This window comes from Equus quagga, chromosome 15 (assembly GCF_021613505.1).
Source record: "Equus quagga isolate Etosha38 chromosome 15, UCLA_HA_Equagga_1.0, whole genome shotgun sequence".
Taxonomy (NCBI): Eukaryota; Metazoa; Chordata; class Mammalia; order Perissodactyla; family Equidae; genus Equus; species Equus quagga.
The window spans coordinates 68993386-69013317 of record NC_060281.1 but is presented as its reverse complement, the minus strand read 5'-3'; the positions used below and the strand labels follow the sequence as shown (position 1 = coordinate 69013317).

At 56.4% G+C, this 19932-nt stretch overlaps 1 protein-coding gene across 3 annotated transcripts in view; it reads right to left on the bottom strand.

The window, feature by feature from the left end:
* The window catches only part of SCARB1 (scavenger receptor class B member 1), a 70813-nt gene extending 64890 nt beyond the window's left edge, over positions 1-5923 (bottom strand). For 2 of the 3 annotated variants that reach the window (XM_046640851.1, XM_046640853.1), the window contains exon 1: positions 5604-5862. In XM_046640851.1, coding sequence (XP_046496807.1) covers positions 5604-5729 — 126 coding nt within the window. In that variant the 5' untranslated portion in view covers positions 5730-5862. Of the gene's footprint in view, positions 1-5603 lie in introns of all 3 variants that reach the window. The other variant, XM_046640852.1, reaches the window with a different exon arrangement.
* Between the last annotated feature and the right edge of the window lie 14009 nt (positions 5924-19932).

Below are 19932 nucleotides of genomic sequence, written 5' to 3'. Positions count from 1 at the left end.
AGAGTGAGGAGGACGGGGGAGAGCGAGGAGGACAGAGGAGGTGAGTGGGAGGACGGGGGAGAGAGGGGAGGACGGGGGAGAGAAAAGAGAACGGGGGAGAGCGAGGAGGACAGAGGAGGTGAGGGGGAGGACGGAGGAGAGAGGAGGACGGGGGGTCGAGGGGGAGGACGGGGGAGAGAGAGGAGGACGGAGGAGGCGAGGGGGAGGACGGGGGAGAGAGGAGGACGGGGGGTCGGGGGGGGGGAGCGAAGAGGACGGCCAAGAGTGGTGGGGGAGTAAGGAGGACAGTGTCTACAAGGCACCAGGCTCGCTGGGTTGAAATCCTGGTTCTGCCACTCCAGCTGAGTGACCTGGGGCCAGTGACTTTAGGGCTCTGTGCTTCCATTTCCCTCAACCAGAGAGGCAGCCACAGCCACTCAGACTACAGGGAGCGAATCCGCACAGCACTCAGAACCCTGCGGGCCTTCCCTGTCACTGTCGTCAGCCCCGCCTTTTCCCTGATGGGCAAAAGAGACGTGCCACTGGCACAGAGCAGCCCGGGGTGGGGCACGGCGCCCAAAGGCTCTCAGTCTCAGTGGCTCTTGCTGAGGGAGGAGGGGGCGAGACAGAGTCTGAGGCTGGGGTGGGGTGCAGCTGCCAATCACCTGCCATCCTGCCACAGCTCCGGCCCAGCCCTGGCCCCTGGGGTGCCGCAGTGACGGTGACAGTACAGCCCCTGCCCCAACAGACTTCATGCTCGTGAGGGAGAAAGAGAATGCACACATAAACCTATAACATCATGGGAGCGGCTTTTGGGGATGGGACAGGCAATTTCGCAGGTATCTGGGGGATGAGCCTCCCAAGCACAGGGGAAAGCAAGCCAGAGACTCTGAGTTGGGACCAGGCTCGGTGAGCTCAAGGACATCGAGGAGATGAATGTGGCAGGTGAGCAGGGGGAGCCAAGGTGGGGAGATGAGAGAGGAAAGGAGGGCCAGATTGTGAGGGCCTTAAGGCCCCTAAAAGGACCTTAGGATTCACTCAGAGTGAGACAGGAATAGAGAGGGCACATGGTTTGCCGAAGTGTCTGCACAGGTTGTCTCTGCTGTCTGTGGAAAGCGGACATGAGACTACTGCACCAGTCCAAGCAGTGGATGGAGGAGGCTGTCATGGTGATGCTGAGAAGGGGTCAGAATCCGGATATGTTGTGAAGGTAAAGCCAATGGGATTTGCTGCCAGACCAGATACAGGGGTATCAGAAAAAAGTGTGCAGTCAAGGATGACCCAAGGTTTCTGCCTCTACACCTGTGGGAACAAATGGAGGTGTCACTGATTGAGATGGGGTACACAGGTGGGGGAAGCCTTCAGCAGCCGGCAAGATTAGTGGATAAAGCATGGAAGGCTGATTCTAACAGAAAACCAACTGAAAGACAGCAGAGGGGACTCAGGTTCCTTCCTGGACGTGGAAGAGGCCACGAGGCCCATCTTTGCACTTGGTGGCCAAGCAGACGAGCTCCTCCCCCTGTGGCCCAGCTGCAGGGGGGGTGTCCTCCCACCAGCCGGGGCTTCCCTGGGCGACCAGAGACACATAGTAACTTGGAAATGTACCCCCAGGGACCTGGACCATGCATCTGTTATCCATGCAAACACAGAGGGCCACGCATGCCAGGCTCAGGTCCAGGCAGTGGATACAACCGTCCTCGTGCTCCTGGACATTTCTCACACGTGCACACACACACCAGCAAGGTCACTTGGGGCAAATTACTCTCTTCAGCTCTGTTTCCCTCACTGTCGAAGATGACCATGAGACCTGTCACAGAATTCCCCCAGGACCAAGCGAGATGACATCTATAAAGATGCTCTAACCCTGCCTGGCACACAGTGATTCACGATCCCACTCCCAACACCTCTCATCCCGTCCCACCCCCCGGGGAAAGGACAGGAAATAAGGCTCACTTCTTCCCCAAGGCCTCTCCCAGCGACCTGTCCACAGGGCTCCCCGTGTGTGCCTCCTGTGTTTGGGGGTCTAATTCATTTGGCCATCCTTTGGGGAAAGCTATGGACTCATTACTAATTTTTAAGTAAACACATAATACATGAATACATTCTCTTTGTTAAAAGAGGAAAAAAAAGAGCATTACAGAGAAAGCCTGTGTCCCTTCGCCACACCCCCAGTCCCCTCCCTTTCCCCTGAGAGTAACGGCTTTCACACCTTTCTCTGTGCTCTTACATGCACCAATAGTAACCTACTGAAAATACAAAATACTGTTTTGTAGAGGTTTTTTTTAAACATAAAGAGCCACAGAACTTTTTCCAAGTAGTAATGTGTTTTGGTTTTGTGACCCTATTCGTGCTAAGACCCTATACGTCTCCAGCTGCTCCCTTCTAATTTTCACCTAGAACAGCACTGGCTGAAGAGCTCCCACTTTATTTCCTGTGTCCCTACTGAAGGGTACCCCAGATTCGGCGATCAGGATTCCTGCCCACCACCACCACGAGCTGGGTAAAGCCCGGCAAGCGGCTGACCTTGGGTGTGCCTCAGTTTCCTTATCTGCAGAAAGGAAAAATGCCCCCCAACTTGGGCCTATTTCACAAAGCAGTGGTGGGGTTCAAGTGAGAAACTTGGTACACCCAGGGCATTTCCACACACAGGAAGTCACCTTTGTATTTAATAATCTTGCTAGGAGGCCAACTAGGTCCGACCCGGTCTCGGCCTGAAGGAAGCAGCCCGGTGAGGCGAGTGGCCTGAGGTCCCGGCTGGCACACGGCACAGCCGGGTCTGCAACCCTGGGCTCCAGAAACTGACACGGATTTCAAAACGCGTCACGTCCCCACTGAAAGTCGGCAGCAACCTGAAAATTAACTCAAAGCCAGCAGCCTAAGCCCCAGAATTCTAGCAAGAAATCAGTAACCTCCACCGAGGGCAGAGCTGGGGCAACTGGGGGCTTTCAGGCTCTGTTGGTGGAAACGCAAACGCCAGAGCTTTTCAGAAGGGCGACGGGGCAGCAATGAGGAAAATTCAAACTGGGCACACCTTCTGGTCTAGAGGCTCCTCTCCTGGAAATCCGCCCTCTGAACTGTTCATACATGTTCACAGAGAGGTATGCACGGGTGTTTACGACAGAGAAAATTACCAACCTATAGAGAAACAGGTAAATTATGAAGTGTGTAGTCCGTCAAAGGAATTCCAGAAAGCAGAGAAAAAATGTGACAGATTTATATGTTCTGACTTACCTGTTGTTTATATGCAAAAATCTTCAAGCAATCTCAGTGCATTGAAACGCCAGCTGCAGGATGTTTACACTTAGTACCGTGCAATTTATGGAGGAAATGTACCTGCATGTGTCTAAATGTGCGCTCGGGACGTGTCTATCGAGAAAGGTCCAGAGAGATACACGCCGATGCTGGGGGTGCTGTCTGAGGAGGGGAATAAAATGGGGGAAACTTTCTCTTTTTTATTCCACTTGAATTTGTTTTACAAGCAAGAATTCATGTCTTTTATATACGGACTTCTTTAACTAACCAGAAAGCATTGAAAAAATAGAAACCGAAGCACAAGGCCTCCCATTCAGGCTATGCCTGGACACGTGCAGCCAAGGAAAACGCCAGCCGGCCGGCCCCACCCCCCAGCGTCCCACCTGCCCAGCCCTGAACACAGGTAGCCTTCTTCCACGGGGAGGCACTCGGCCGGAGCCGGCCGGGGCTGTCCAAGAAGTGGCTGTCACCGGCCAGGCTTGCCTTCCTGCCTTCATGCCACTCAGCCGCAAACCAATCCCCTTTGGGACGTTCCCGTAGGATGCTGGCTGTCTCGCCCCCAACTTTAAGCCCAGAAATCTTAGCTCGAGGACGACCGAGGACGATGGCGTTTTCCTCTGTGGAAGCCCAGAGGAGGAGTGGGAAATTAGGCAGTGCCTACGTGCGCTCACACACACAAACACACTGGGCGCACACACACACACACACACACACACAGAACTGACATCCTTAACCTGATCAAAAGCTTTAGAAAGAAAACACCCTGGAATCAATCCAAGAGTGACTGGGCTGACAAGATTCCACACACACCATAAATCCCACCCTCCCACCCCCCCAAAGCAGGAGGCTCTTTGCACAGGATCAGGACGGCACACCGTGCTGACACCCTCAGAGTGACAGTCTCTCCAGGGTGCACACAGTACAGAAGCCACAGAGTGTGCAGGCCTCGCCAGAAAGCTTTCACCAAAAGCTCTCATGGCCCCCTGGAAAGCAGGGACACACCTCGGGGCAGCCATGGGGGAGAACGAAGCCTTCTGCTGAAGTTTCCCCACACAAGTTCTTCCTGCCAACCCCAGGGACAAAAAAAAAAAAAAACACACAAAGAGGAACCCAGCGCTCAGGGTCACCGTCGGCCAGGATCTCCTCGAAATTTTACAGGACTTAACAGGACAAGATTTGCAAACGGAAAAGAAAAGACACAGTGTGACCCAGGTGACTCTGGCAACTGCTCACCCAGACCCTGAGGAGGCAGCCGGGCCTAAGCAGATGGAGCCTTCATTCATCCACCCAGTCAGCCACTTCCCAAGCACCCCGTGCTGGGCATGGGGCACAGAGTCACCATTCTTAAGAAACTCAGCCTAAAGAAGTGAGCCAGGGAAGGAGAAGTCGATTAGCAAGTGAGAACATCCACATCTTTGTCCCAGTTACGCATCTGGCTGGATCTTGGGCAAAGGTGAGCCTCAGTTTCCCCTCCAGGCACTGCATGTGCTGACTCAGTGGCTTACGAGCTCTGAAATGCTTGTAGCTCAAGCGCGTCCTTCAGCAACTCCAGGCTCATTCAAACGAGCCGCCCAGATACCCAGGGCAGAGTCTGCCGGAGTGAAGGCCAGCTGACCGCCTTAATCTGTCTGCTCGGTTAAAAGGGCAGAGGTATGTAAGGGGAGCAGCAGACGAAAGTTCTCGGGCTGGGGGCTCCCAGGGGCCCCTGCTTACGCAGCCCGGGGCTCGGGCCTGCCTCTGCGCCAGTCTGGGGAGAAAAGCGGCTTATGTGTCCAGCCGGCCTCAGGGCGGCGGGTGGGGGAGGACGGAGCAGCCTTCTCCCGGAGACACGATCTACGGGCAGATTGCGGACAGCAGAGCGTGCTCTCCTGAGCACCCGGCGGCCACGTGAGTCTCACAAGCGCACAGAAGGCAGGGCTCCCATCCTCCTGGGCTCGCAGGAAACAGAAGTGCAGCCCCAATCTGAGCAGACACGGCAGCAGGCCGCAGCAGAAGCAGCAACAGGCGCGTGGGCCGCTCCTGGGCTCCCCAGGGCAGCACCACACAGTGGCCACACTCCGGGCCCGTCCTGGCCCCAGAGCCCTGAGGGCGAGGTCAGGTTCCCAGCTGGTCTCTCTTTCAGGCCTGCCCAACTCTGGCCTGCGCCTCCAGCAAAGCCTCTAGGTGTCCCCCTTTTCGCCCAACCCCAGCCTGGGTCGGGGAGGGTCCCGGGGAGGTGGGCAGCTGCCCATCCCAAAGCGCTCTGGTCTCTCCCGTGCTCAGGGACCCGGCCCAAGGCGCCGATCCCGGCTGCGCGCCCGGCCCTCCTCCAGCCCCGAGCCCTCCAGCCCCGGGCCGCGCGCGCGCACCCCCGGCCGGCGCCCCTCACCCACCTTGAGGACCTGCTGCTTGATGAGCGAGGGCACCATCACCACCATGACGGCGCCCAGCACGGCGCACAGCAGCCCGGCGCAGCCCAGCGCCGCGGCCGCCCGGCGCGCTCCGGTGCGGCTGCCCATGTCTGCGCGCCCTGGCGGCCGCCTGGCGCTCACGAGGCTCCGCGCCCGCGGGGAACCGGAACTGGGACGGAGGCGACAGAGACGGCGACTCTGGAGACGCGGGCCGCAACGGCACAGCAGGCCCCGGACGGCAGTGCACGGAGGAGCGGCCCGGTGGGTGGCGAGCCGTTTTATGTGCCATCGCCCGCGCGGCCGGCCCGCCCCCGGGACGCCCTGGGCACCGGGATTCTGGCGGGCGCCAGCGGACGGGGGCGGTGAGGGGCGGGGCCTGCGCTGGCCGGGGCGGGGCCGGGGCGGGGCGCGGGTCGGACGGTCGGGCGGGGCGGGGCCAGGCCGCGGGGACACGCCCCCGGAGCGGGCGCGGACCCGGTGCCCGTGCTTCCCATTCGGCAGGAGGGAGCCTCGCGGCCCGCGTGCCAGCACGTCGCTTGGGCCTGGCTCCCCTTCTCCCTCTCCTCACCCTCACCTGCTCCCCCCTTTCCCTGCTCACCCCTCCTCTGCATCCTCCGCCCCCTCCTCTTGTGTCTCCCCTCCTCCCCATCCTCCTTCCCCCTTCTGCGCCCCTGCCCCTCCGACCCTCCCACTTCCTCTCTCACCACCATCCTCACTGATCACATTTAGCAGGAGTTTCCCAAATCACCGAGAACGCCGGAGCCCCCGACCCCGCCTCTGCGACCTCACTCCCCCCCACACACCCCCGCACGCACGCGCGCGCACGCATATTCAGTTCCAGCCTCGCTCTCCCTGGAACAAGCCTGGAGACCTCCTGGCCGGGGCCTTGCACACCCTGGTCTTGGAAGTCTGTCCCCTCGGCTGTCTGCCTGGCTCCTTCCTTTCCGCCCGCTCTGCCACCTTATCAGGAAGGCCTTCCCGCCGCCCTGCCTAAAACAAAACCGCGCCGCCTTCCTGGGGCGCCCCTCCACTATCGCCGCGCGCCACCTGGCACGGCCCACGATGGTTTGTGTGTTGCCTTCTGACCGTCGCCCCGGGCAGAATGCAGAAGCGCCGTCTCACCGGGACGCTTGCTCACAGCAAACGCCTCAGATGAACGGACGAGGAGCTTTTGGGGGCTGGGCCCTGCGTCAGGGCCTCGCACACGCACACGATGGCCCCATTTTACAGACAAGAAAACCGACTCTCAGAGGTTGAGTCAGCAGAGCTAAGTTTCCGCTTTCTAACGAAAAGGGAGACAGATGATGAGCAAGCGAGCCAATGAAGGATGGATGATTGCAGATGGGAAGCGCTCCCAGAAAACAGGAGAGGTGGGCTGTGCGCCCCTGCAGCCCTGCACAGCGTCCCCCAGGCCTGCAGCCCCCACCCCACGCTGGGTCCTGGACCGCTGGTGTAGGCCAGTCCCCTGTCTCCAGAAGCGGCTGTGGAGAGTGCACAGGCGCTGACACGGGATGGGAAGGCTGCGTCCCCAACACCGGGGTGAGGCAGGCCAGTCCCCGGGGGCTCAGAATAGGGCTTTTGAAAACTCTCATTCAGCCCTGGAAGGAAGCCCCCTTGTCCCAGGCCCATCCTTGAGCAGGACAGACGGCCCGAGTCCGTATTTATTGAGCACCTCCTGTGTACTGGCCAGAGAGCCTTGAGCGCACTGTCTTCCCCTCAGGAGACCCACCTTGTCCAGGGCCTCAGGAGCAGGGGCCCAACCCCTGACCCAGATGAGGGCGGCGAGGGCAAGGCTGTGGTGTCAGACCAGAATGGTTCGAGAAATTCGTGCTCTGGGGTTTCCCACCCCAGAGTCCTGGGGCAAGTAGCGGGGCCCTCTCTGTGCCTGTTTCCTCATCTGTCGAATGGGGATAAGAGCCTCTCTCCAAGGGCTGTTGTGAGGATTAAATGAGTTGGGAAAATGCAGCAGTGCCCAGAATGTGTAAGCACAAGCTAGATGGTGGTGGTGGTGGTGTCCCAAGGCCCTGAGTGACCCAGCTCCTGCCCACCTCTCTATCCCCATCCCCCCAACCTCTTCCTCTGTTCCCTCTACTCGCAGCCTCCTGTTCTTGAAGAGCCCCAGCTTATCCCTGCCACCGGGCCTTTGCACGTGCTGTTCCCTCTTCCTAGAGTTCTCTTCCCCCAGATGTCTCCAGGCCTGACTCCTCCTCCTCCTCCAGGTGTCAGCTCCAAGGCTACTCCTCAGAGAAGCCTTCACTGTTTAATCTGTGCAAAGTGGGAGCCCCAGCCCACCAGTCGCTCTCCATCACACCACCCCGTTTTCTCTGAAATCATTTTATTCATTTATCTGTTTACTTCCTCGTCTCCCCAGCTCCCAAGAGAGAGAAATGGGTCTGTTTTTGCTAATATATGTGTCCCCAGCATCTGGAACGATACCTAGCACCTAGTACATGAGTTAGCTAATTCATTCATTCATTAATCAGTCAAGTAACTCTCTGATTAATTAATTAATATGTTTCCTTGAATTCCTTAAAGCTTTCAATGGCCATCAGCTGTAGGGATTATTTATTTTTAATCACTTTTGTATTTCTTGGGAATTAACCCATTCACTAAAATCTGGGGTGCGCCCTGGCCCCGATGCACCCCCTTCCTTGACACCGGCATCCCTCGGCAAGGACCAACTCGCCTTGACCATGTCATCCAACCTGGCCTTTATTTATTACTAAGACTTCAAGGTCTGGATGTGCGTGGCGCTTACCCCAGAAAGCCCCAAGGCCGCAGCAGGAAGGCCCTTGTGTCACGCAGCGCCATCACTTGACAAGAGAAAGGCAGAGATGAAAGGATGTTTGACACATGTGACCAGCTGTGACCTCGCTGAGGGGAGTTGCTTCCGATGGTGGGGGCAGGGCGACCTCCAAAGCGGGAGAAAAGACCGTCACGATTTAGAAAGAGGCCGGGCTGGGATGAGGAAAGACACGAACGCAGAAGAAGGGAGATGAGTGATAGTAAAGCGTGGTCAGCACGGACGTCAGAAGGTTCTGCAACAACCTGGTCAGGTGACTCTGCTGCTCGGCTCCGAGCCTCCCAGGGTCAGAAGACAGCCCGCGACTGTCGCACAGATGTGGAGGAATGGCAGCTCTCGTGCGCTGCGGGTTGGGCTGGGAGAAGAGTCTGGAAACGGCTGGTCCACTGCTGGGTGTACACTCCCGAGAAATGAAGACTGTGTCCCCACGAACGCTTGCACCCCGTGGCCATTACGGCGCTAGTCACAGCAGCCAGAAGGTGGAAACAACCCAAACGGCCCTCAGCTGACGAGCAGACAAATGCAACAAGGACTGTCACACAATGGAGCATTGTTCGGCAGGGAGAGGAATGACAGACTGACACCTGCTACAGTGTGGACGGACCTTGAAAATTACCCTGAGTGAGAGCAGCCGGACACAAAAGGCCGCGTGTTGTAGGATTCCACGCGAGTGAACCGTCCAGAACAGGCCGATCTGTGGGGACAGAAGGCAGAGGCGTGCCTGCCCCGGCTGGCGGGGGGAGAGTGGGAGTGACAGCTGAGGGGTACAAGGCTTCTTCTTGGGGTGATGAAAAATGTTCTAAAATTGATGGTTGAGGTGGTGGCACAACACCGTGGATATATTCAATCTGTTGAATTGTGCACTTTACATGAGTGAATCATATACTATGTGAATTATATGTCAATAAAGCTGTTAATAAGAAAAAGTAAAACCTTCGTATGGCCCCCACCTCATTCCGAGTAGAAGCCAGAGTCGTCGCCGCAGCTCACGAGGTCACTGCCGTCTGCCTGGCTCGAGTTCGCCTCTCCCCGCTGGCCCACTCTACTGCACCTCCTGGGTGTTCTCCAAACCTTGCTCCTGCCTCAGGGCCTTTGCACTTACTGGTCCCTCCACTGGACCTCTCTTCTCTGGACCTCTCCTCTCTCGAGCTTCATGCGGCTCACCCTCCCTTCCTTCCAGTCCTTCTCAAATAGCGTCTTCTCAACAAGGACTTCTTGTCCACTCTTTTTAAATTACAGCCACACCCACAACACCCCCATCTCCCTTCCCAGCATACTTTTCTCCAGAGCACTTATCACCATCCAACACACCACGTCACACATGTATTCATTTATTTTACTGGCTCTCTTCCCCGCTAGAATGAGAAAGCTGCACAAGAGCAGGACTCTGTCCATGCAGTCCACTGCCGTGTCCCCAGCTCCTAGAACAGTGCCCAGCACACAGTAGGTCCTTAATCCATATGTATTGTTGAATAATAGCTACGAGCTCCCAGTGGTTAAGAACTTGCCTCTCCAGCCAGGCAGCATAGCTGGGTGGCCTTGGGCAAGTTGCTTAACCTCTCTGTGCCCTGGCTTCCTTTTCTGTGCAGTAGAGATGATCCCAACAGTGTCCACCTCCTGGGGTGGTCTTGAGGACTAAACGAGTTAATGCCAGTTACACACTTAGCAAGGTGCCAGTGTTCAACAGGATCACCGCCCCCTGGAGGCAGCCGCATGCCGTCCGCCCCACGCCAGCCCGGGAGGCATCGTGACCCCCAGGGCAAGGGCTGCGGGGGATGGCATGGAAGCTGAACGGCTGGATTCAGCAGAGTCATCGCTGGTTAGCGGGAGAGCAGTCCCTCGGCTCTGGAGCCTGGGCACAGATCTCCACTCTCTGCTGAGGAAAAGCAGCGAGAGGACAGGGAGGAGAGGCCGGGAGTGCGGTGGAGGGCAGACAGGCGGAGCGGAAGGACGGGAACAAGGGGAACGCCGAGCGGGAAGACGGACGCTCCAGCCTGGCCACATCGGCCACCCAGGTCGCGCTCGGGCATGAGCCCACTGGCCACGTGCAGCCACCAGGAGTGCGAGATGGTGCTCGTGCCAGGGGAGAGGTTCTGTGTCACAGACACGCCAGGTTTCAAAGGCTTAGGACGAAAGAAAGAACATAAAATATCTCAATATTTTTATTTGTTTTTTTTTATTGCAGTAACATTGGATTGTAACATTATATAGCTTTCAGATGTACATCATAATATATTACAAATTCTGTGTAGATTACATCATGTTCACCACCCAAAAACTAGTTATAGTCCATGCGCTCACACGTGAGCCTAACCACCCCTTTGGCCCTCCCCCCCCTCCATGGTGACCACTAATCCAGTCTCCGTTGCTATGCGTTTGTTTGTCGTTGTTTTTATCTTCTACTTATGGGTGGGATCAGACGGTATTTGACTTTCTCCCTCTGACTTATTTCACTTTGTATAATACCCTCAAGGTCCATCCATCAATATTTTTATATTGATTACACAAGAAATGACAGCATTCGGATACTTTGGGTTAAATGAAACGTACTATTAAAATTAATTATGCCTGTTTCTTTTAAATTTTTAAAATGCGGTTATTAAAAACATTTTAATTGCATGTGTGGCTCCCATTGCATTTCTGTTGGACAGCACCGTGTCATAGGATGACACTGGCTTTAGGGGGAAAAGTCAGAGAACAGGGTAAGTGCCACCAGTGGGGGGAGGTGTAACTTGAATGGAGTGGCCTCTCTGAGAAGATGGCTTTTGAGAAAAGACCTAAAGGAAGTGCAGGAACGAACCATGCGGATGTCCGGGGGCCGTGAGGATGGCTGGGGGGCCATGCGGGTGTCCAGGAGCCGAGAGGATGTCGGGGGAAGAGTTCCACGCAGAGGGAGCAGCCAACGCAAAGTCCGTAAGGCAGGAGTGTGCCTGGATAGGTTTTAATTAAGATGCTAGTTTCTCATGTTGATGCAAATGACGTCTTAGGAGCTGTGCTTCTTCGGGAGGTGAGAATTCCCCCTAGAATGTCGTGAGCGTTTGTTCTGGAGGTCTCCAGAGCCCCCAGACAACCCCCGGGAGCCTCGGTCTGGCCCCTGAGAAATCTCAGTTTCCTAAAGTCATTTACCCGTTGTGGGTCTCCGGCGGCCTCCCTTCCCCAGAGCCGGCAGCTGAACGTCACCTTCGCCCCCAGCTCTCAGGACTTGAGACACCGCCTCCCGGGTGGGCGAAGCCTCTGACACAGAGCCTCTTCCCAGGGCGCAGGTGCAGGCGTGTGGGAAGCACCAGCGGCCGCGGGAGCAGTAACGCGGCTCGCATTCCGCCAGGCCACAGGAGGAAGGACACCTCTGTCAGCTCCCACAGTCCGCAGCCGCTGCAGACACGGGGACGGGTCCCGTCCCAACACCCAGAAGTTCCTCAGGGCCCCCAGCCCTGCCGTACCTGCCCAGAGAAGGGATGCACCATTCATTCATTCATTCATTCATGTAGCAAACATCTGCCAAGCACCCACCCTGTGTGCCGGGGGCTGGAGACAGAATGCTGAACCAGACAGGCAGGCTCCCTCTGTGCCGGCCTTGCTTTTCAGTGAAGGAGAGAGATTTAAAAACAAAACAAAACAAAAACACAGAAACAGGTAAACAAAGATTCTAGGTGACGCCAAGTGCTAATGAGAGAAATAAATGAGGTGATGCCACAGAGAAATGAGGGGGTGGAAGGGTGAGCCCTGAAGGGTGAGAGCCCTGGCAGGACATTTCTGGCAAAGTGCCCAGTGAGAGCAAACGCCCTGTGGCAGGGAGGTGTCTGGCTTGTTCAAGGAATGGATAAGCAGAGATGGGCTGTGAAGGGCCCCTTAGATAGCACGACCACCCCGGTTCATACCTCTTGTCCCAACATCGTTGTTGATGGCACCCTTTTATTCGAAAAGTTTGTACAGTAAATTATATTGTCACCTTGTCCTGAGGCTGCAGTAAAGAATTCTGGTTTTAACCGTGGAGGTCTTGCAACAGAAGAGCAACCTGATCTGATTGCGGTTTGAAAATATCTTCAAATGATTGCTAATTTGAAAGGGGTGCTAATGGTCTCACGGTGACAGGAGGTGACCACCAGGCTTTGCAGAGGCACCTGCTGTAGGACGAGGCGGAAAGACCCCACGGCTGAGACCAGCTTCTCCTGAGACCAGGAGAGAAAGAGAGGAGGTGAATGAAGCCCAATTGTGGAATCTGGAAAGCAGATTTATGGGGGCTCCTGGTACGATTTTCTCTACTTTCGCGTCTGTTTCTGCTGTGGGCTGAGTGTCTGTGTCCCCGGAATTCATATGTTAAACCCTAACCCCCAGCATGCTGGAGTCAGGAAAACAGCAGGTCTGGACCCAGGGGACCAGCTGCGAGTCTCTGCTCTCCTGTGGGCAAGATCCTCGACTCCTCGGGCCTCGACGGCCCCGTCTGTAAAACGGAGCTCGTAATGCTCCTCTCTGAGGGTTGTGGTGTGCACGGAGTGGGCTCCTATCTGTGAGGCCCTTAGAACTGTGTTTGTTAAAGAAAACAAACTGGGGCTGGCCTAGTGGCGCAGTGGTTAGGTTCGCACATTCCGCTTCAGCGGCCCGGGGTTCACCGGTTGGGATCCTGGTGTGGATATGGCACTGCTTGGGAAAAGCCATGCTGTGGTGGGCGTCCCACATGTAAAGTAGAGGAAGATGGGCATGGATGTGAGCTCAGGGCCAGTCTTCCTCAACAAAAAGAGGAGGATTGGCAGCAGATGTTAGCTCAGGGCTAATCTTCCTCGAAAAAAAAAAAAGAAAAAAGAAAAACTGGTAGTGGGAAGAGACGAGAACGCGGGATATGAGGCTAAAAAGCGAGCAGGGGCGGGGCCCTGGAGGACTCATGGACCCCAAAACTCCGAGAGCAGATGGGGGCTCTCAGGATGTGCAGGGGAGTTGGGAGATCCACTTTGACCACCCCCCACCCCATGCCCGAGGCCTCATCCTCAGCATGTCTCTCCCGTTTAATCCACCCCTGGACTGTGACAACAGTAAAAAAAAAAAAAAAACAAGCAGCACCCAGCTATTTTTTGAGCGTTCACTGTGTGCCAGGCGCCATCCTGAGGGCTTCGGACGTGTCAGCTCACCGCATGCTCCCTGCCAGGCGGGTGCTGTCATGCTTGTTCCCATTGCACAGATGGGGAGACTGATGCCCAGAGAGAGCAGCCGCCGCCTCGATGCTGTGAGACCAGACGCTCACCCACTGCCGGGCCCTCGTCAGCGGAAGATGAGGTACGGGGTGGGGGGGGGGGGAGCGTGTAAGGGGCCCCTGAGCGCAGGGCTTTACCTGAGCCCCTGCGTCACTAGCCTCCAGGGGAAGAGAAATCAAAGCCACAACGAGATATCACGTCACACCATCAGGATGGCTACTGGGAGAGAAACAGAAAATAAGTGTTGGCGAGGATGTGGAGAACACAGAAGCCTGGCACTGGTGGTGGGGACGCACGATGGTGCAGCCGCTGTGGGAACCAGTCTGGCGGTTCCTCGAACAGTTAAACACAGAGTCACCATCTGACCCAGCAGTTCCACTTCTGGGTACACACCCAAAAGGACTGCAAGCTGGGCCTCAAACAGATCTCTGTGCACCCGTGTTCACAGCAGCATTATTCACAACAGCCAAAGGTGGAGACGGCCCGGGTGTTATCCGCGGATGAGCGGGTAAACAGAACGTGGTCTCTCCGGTAATGGAATACAATTCAGCCCTAAAAAGGAAGGAGATTCCGACACCTGCGACAGTAGGGGTGAAACTTAAGGACATTATTTTAAGTGAAATAAGCCCATCACAAAAGGACAGCTACTGTATGAATCCATTTGTGTGAGGTGCTCAGAGGAGTGGCATCCACAGAGACGGGATGGAGAACGGCGGGCTGGGGCTGGACGCGGGGCTGGGAGCCCGTGTGGAAGGGGGCAGAGGCTCAGTGTGGGAAGACGATGACGTTCTGGAGACGGATGGTCGGGAGGGCTGCACACAACGTGAAAGTGCTGAATGCCGTTGAGCCGCACTCTTAAAATGGCTTAAAAGAGACAAAGAAAGAAATCTACACAACAACAAAAGTCTGAGGCAGACAGAGGGAGGAGGGGTCCCCCGCAAAGTGTAGGCACAGGAGTCAGAGCTTCAAGAAGCCTCTCAGGACCCTGGAGGGAAACTGAGTCACGAGGAAGCAGACTGGGCAGTCAGTCTTTGAGCAAGATCTGGGGAGGCAGCAGGTGAGAAGCTGGGGAGGGCTTGGCGAGGAAAAGCTGGTCCATGAAGCAGCGGGCCCTCTGGAGAGTTCTCTGCAGCCTCCGGAGGAGGAAAGTGAGGGGCTGATGGAGGCCTCTGTGGAGGCTGTGGGCTCCGAACTGTCACCAAGCCCAACCCAGGGACTTCTTCCCTCCCTCCCCATCCTTGGCCAGCGGGACAAGTGCTGCCAAAGTGTGCGGGAGGAGCCTGCTGGCTTCCGAGCAAACAGACCCAGACGCAGCGTCTGCCCCCAAGAGCAGCCCCTCCTCGCAGGGACAGGGAGGAGAGACGTGCTAGCCAGCGATGGGGGGTGCTTACTGACTTCCAGGCCACGGGAAAGAGCATGGGGCAGCCAGCCTGGATTTCTGCACAAGCTGCTCAGCCGCTCGGAGCCCCAGATGCCCCTCACAGTCCCAGGGGCCCCTCTGAGCCCCAGGTATTCCTTCTGAGTTCCAGGCATCCCTTCCGAGGCCAGGTGCCCCCTCTATAAGACAGCAATCAGAGGTGTACCAAGGGCCAGACCGTGGATGCAGTCCCCTCGGGGCCTCGACTTAATTTAGAAATAATAATAAAACCCACTCAAAGTCAGTCTGCTTTTTATTATCACCATGCACCAAAAAATGTCAGTGACAAAATATTCCCCCAGAAAATGTCCTTTACTGGCCTAAGTTCTAAGCCAAGTGTTGGCAAACTACAGCCCACAGGCCAAATCCGGCCCCCAGCCTGTTTCTGTAAATAAAGCTTTATCGGCACACGGCCATGCCCATTCATCACGTGTCGTCTCTGGCTGCTTTCCTGCCTCAATGGCAGAGCCCAGTAGTTTAGCAGAGACGCTATGGCCCCAAAAGCCTAAAATATTTATCTGGCCATTTACAGAAACGGCGTGCTGATCCCTGTAGGAAACAACGGCAGCGGTTGCTGCTGAGTTTTAATAACATGCACATAAGCTTCAAATTAACACACGTGCATTAGTCACCTTTTAATAAATAGTATATTATACATGGATTTCAGTTCAGAGAACTCCAGATGCCCACACACACACACTGGGTCACACACACGAAATATTTTAATAAGTATCTTTAAAACAGAAATGTATTCCTCTTTTCATTTATTTTAAAACTAAAGGAGGAGTCCAGAAAATCTGATTCTTACTGACAATAATTGTCGTCTAAAGCGGGGTGTTAACAAACGATCCCCTCGGGGCTGGCACATGGGGCACAGCGCTGACGGGGTTTTGTGAGGACGAACTCAGTCTCGGAGCTGTGGGAGGACACGCCGTCGGCGGCCTTCCCAGAGCTTATTCTCTCCCACCCTCTCCCTTCCTGACGGCGGAGCGTCTGCCTTCCTCTAAGCAGCCACAGCTGCTCAGGAAAGGGGACCCCGAGCCCAGCGGGAAGAAGTCCTGAGTGTGCCGAGGCAGTCTGGGTAACACTATGCCTCGCACTGTGATTGACTTGGGGGTGGACATGTGACCAAATTCCGGCCAAGAAGACATGGGGTTGGTGTGTGGGGAGACCTCCGAGAAGGGTGGTCTGCCTGATAAAAAGGGACACCAGGAGGAGACGCTCCCGCACTTCTGTTGGAGGCCATCCCGTCTGGATGAGACACCTGGATGGATGGCAGCCCTCTTGCAATGCAGAAAATGCCGGAGCAGGGAGATACAAAGAACCTGGTCCTCGGTGACGTCCGACCACTGGCACAGAGAGCCCTGAAGCCGCTCCACGCCAGGACGGGCCCCCACGAGGAAATATTAAGTCTTCACTGTTCAACCGCTTGGGTTGGTGCTTTCTAGCACTTTCAGCTGAAAGCATCTCAAGGAATACAGATATGAAGGCCTCTGACAAGGGGCCAGCAGGCGCAGTCAAATTTATTAGTTCATTGACTATTTGCTGAGCTCCTTCTGTGTGTCAGGACAGTTCTGGGCCCCAGGGATCACTAGAGAGGTCCCTTCTGTCGCAGAGGCGCATTCCAGTGGGTGGAGACAGACGCAAATGTGAATCCATAAATGAGCAAACAATAATCTCAGATAACGATAAATGTCAAGAAAGGAATAAAATAGAGTGGAGTGATCGAGAGTGCGTGAGGGGGAGGCTGCTCAGGGAAGGTGACATTTGAGCAGAGAACTGATTGAAGAAGAGCCAACCATGTCAAGACCCAGGGAAGAACTCCAGATAGAAGGCACAGCAAGTGCAAAGGCCCTGAGGTGGGTGGTGGGAGGGAGATTTGTGTGTTCGAGGAACTGAAATGTGGGACGGGAGGGTGGCGTGATTATGGCAGAAGCTTTCAGGAAAGAATCTAAAAAGGTACAAAAGGCTCACAGTCCAATCTCTCTCTCTCTCTTTTCCTTGGGGCTTTTGTTCCCAGGCCCAAAGTGTTTGAGCTCTGCTTTGTTGAAATCTGGGCTGAGTTTCCAGGCTTCTCTTCCTAACTCGAGAGAACCACTTAACCTCTCACTGTGGTGGGGGGCTTGCCACACGCTTCCTTTTTACACCAAAGCCAAATTTTCATGTTTCGGCCTAACTACACAGCTCCACTCACAGCAAGTCGCATCTGTTTCGCTACTTCTCCTGCCAGAGCAGCCTCTTCTGTCCCACCCAGACAACAGCAACTCCCGGCCGGCCCGTCCTCTCCAACCCCTGCCCCTCGGCCCGGGGCCTGCCTAGGGCGGCCTGGGGACACGTTCCCACGTCAGAGGTGGGGGCCGGGCTGTGCAGGCAGGAGCCTTCCTGAGGCCAGTGCTGGTTTGAGGACTCCTTTAGGAGAGGAGAGGTCCTTGCCCGTTTTAAAAAGTCACTCACCTGCACAACAGCCAAGGGGCCGGTTTCCGGAGGGGGAGACTGTCCCCAGGCACCGGGCTGAGGTGGATTCCAGAGATGGCTGGAACCCGGGCAGAAACAAGTTCCAAACATATTCTTTGTTAAGCAATGATGGTGACACCATTCGGGACACGGCTGCCAGCAGCCGGCACTCCTGAATGGGCGGGGTTGGGCCGTGCCAAGGGGGACCACAGGACACTCGCCCACAGGGTCATTGTTTGTGTTTACTGGGCGTTTCCCACGGGCAGGGGCACGAGGCAGCACAACCATGGCCTCACACAGGCCCGGGACCAATGGGGGCCGAGAGATCATGCTCACACCAATGCGTCTGTACTGACACCTGAGAAAAGAGCTCTCAGGGAAGAGGATCAGCTTTGGGGAGGGCGTGTGACAGAGACACCAGAGTGGACCTTTTCAGAGGAAGCCTGATCATGTTACTTCCTGCTTAAAGCCTCCGCTGGCCTCCCGTTGCACAAGCATAAAGCCCAGACCCGTCCCAGGGGCCCCCAAGGCCCTGCAGCCCTGGCCCTGGCCCACGTCCCCCACCCCCCCAACTCACTCCCTGAGATGCAGCCACCTGCGCCTCTTGTAGATCTCCCCACGTGTTCAGCTTGCGCCTGCCACAGGACCTTGGCACATGCTTCGCTCACTGCTTTAAACACTCCCCACAGGTGTCCATGGCAGCTCCCTCGTGGTCTAGCTCCAATGTCACCTCCTCAGAGAGGCCCCCCCCCCCTCACCCCCTGGCCAGCCCATTTAAATTGACGCTCCTTATCACATCTTCCTGCTTTATTTTCATGGCACCCTGACACGGGCCCACCTGGTTGTTTGTGTCTGTTTCCTCTCCTGGTAAGAAAACACCAGGAAGGCAGAGACCTTGCCCGTCCTCACAGCAGGGCCCAACGCTTGCGGGGGCCTAACGGTTTGCAAAGTGAATGAATGAACAAATCAGCGAGGGGCCCAACCCTCCGCGGTAGCTAGGGAAGGCTTTCCCACTTGCCATCTGATGACAAGGAGGACCCGGGCTGTTGACCTCGAATCTGCTGACCATTAGAACCCTGGGGGGGCTGTAAAGACGCCAGCCCTTGGGCCCCATCCTCAGAGAGTCTGGGAGTCATAAATCCGGCCCGGGGGGTTGATGCCATTTTTAACTCCCCCTGTGATGGTCATGTACAGCCAGGGCTGAGAGCTGAGCAGCAGTGGCCGGCCACCTGGGAAAGTGACGACATGCAAATTATCCATCCTCACCCCAGATCTTCCGATGACGATGACACTCTGAGGCACGGTGATCTGTTTCCACAAGCCCTTCGGTTTCTGATGCAAGCTCGAGACAGGCGATGGGAGGAGAGAGGAGAAGAAACTTCCGGAAGAACCAGTGCTGTGAGCCAGGCCTGGGGTGGGGAGGGAGGGGCTCCCACACAGAGGGTCCCCTCAGTGCTCCTCGCAGAGCCAGGCCCCAGGCCGGCTCCCACTGCAGCCTTTCCCTTGAGACACGGCCCTTGGACTTGACCTTGGCTCTGGCATGTCCCTGCTCTGGAGCTCCTGCAGTGGCCCGGGGGGGGGTGTTGTCGCCCCCAGCCCCGCCCCCAGGGCAGGAAGGAGTTGTTTTCCTGCCCTGTTTACTGATCCCAAGATATTGGAATCCGGCTCCTGAAATTCTATTCTGAGGAGCTGGTTGGAGAGGAAGGAGACAGCAGCGTGGCTCCCGCGCCGTTCTTATGTAATCGCAGACTTCTGAGTTATTTTTCTCTTCATCCTACTTCCGGGCCCCCTCCCCCATCTGATCACTGGGACTTCTCTTGGTTGGATCTTTCCTGAATCCTTCACGTCGTTCCATCTGCAGCGGGCAGACCCACGACCCTTAAAACGATCTGGCCCAGTGCCGCCCCCAGGCCGCGAGTGTAGGCCTATTCAGAAGGAGAGTCTTTGCGGATGCGATCAGCGAGGACAAGGTCACCCGGGATTAGGGGGTGCCGGTGGACCCAGTAAGACTGCCGACCCATAAGAGGACAGGACACGCGGAGACGCGGAGGGACGCAGGCCCTGTGGAGACCAAGGCGGAGACGGGAGCAGGGAGCGCCCGGGGCGCCAGGAGCTGGAGGAGGCAGGAAGGACCCTCCTCGGAGCCTGTGGCGTTTCGTGGCTTGTGGACACGTCTCAGGCTCGGTCGTCTGCTCCCTGAGCGTCGTCACGGCCCCTGAGCGGAACACGCTGCACCCGGACCCCAACCTGCAGACGCTGGGAAAGGCCCCTCCTCTTCATAAGGACGCCAGTCCTACTGGATCAGGGCCAGCCACAGGGGGGGCCTCATCCTCGCTAATCTGCGACCACCTCGTTTCCAGATCGGGTCACAGTCAGAGGTGCTGGGCGTTAGGGCTTCCCCGCAGCCTTTCAGAGGACGCGGTCAACCAGAGCAGAGATGGGCCGTCACCA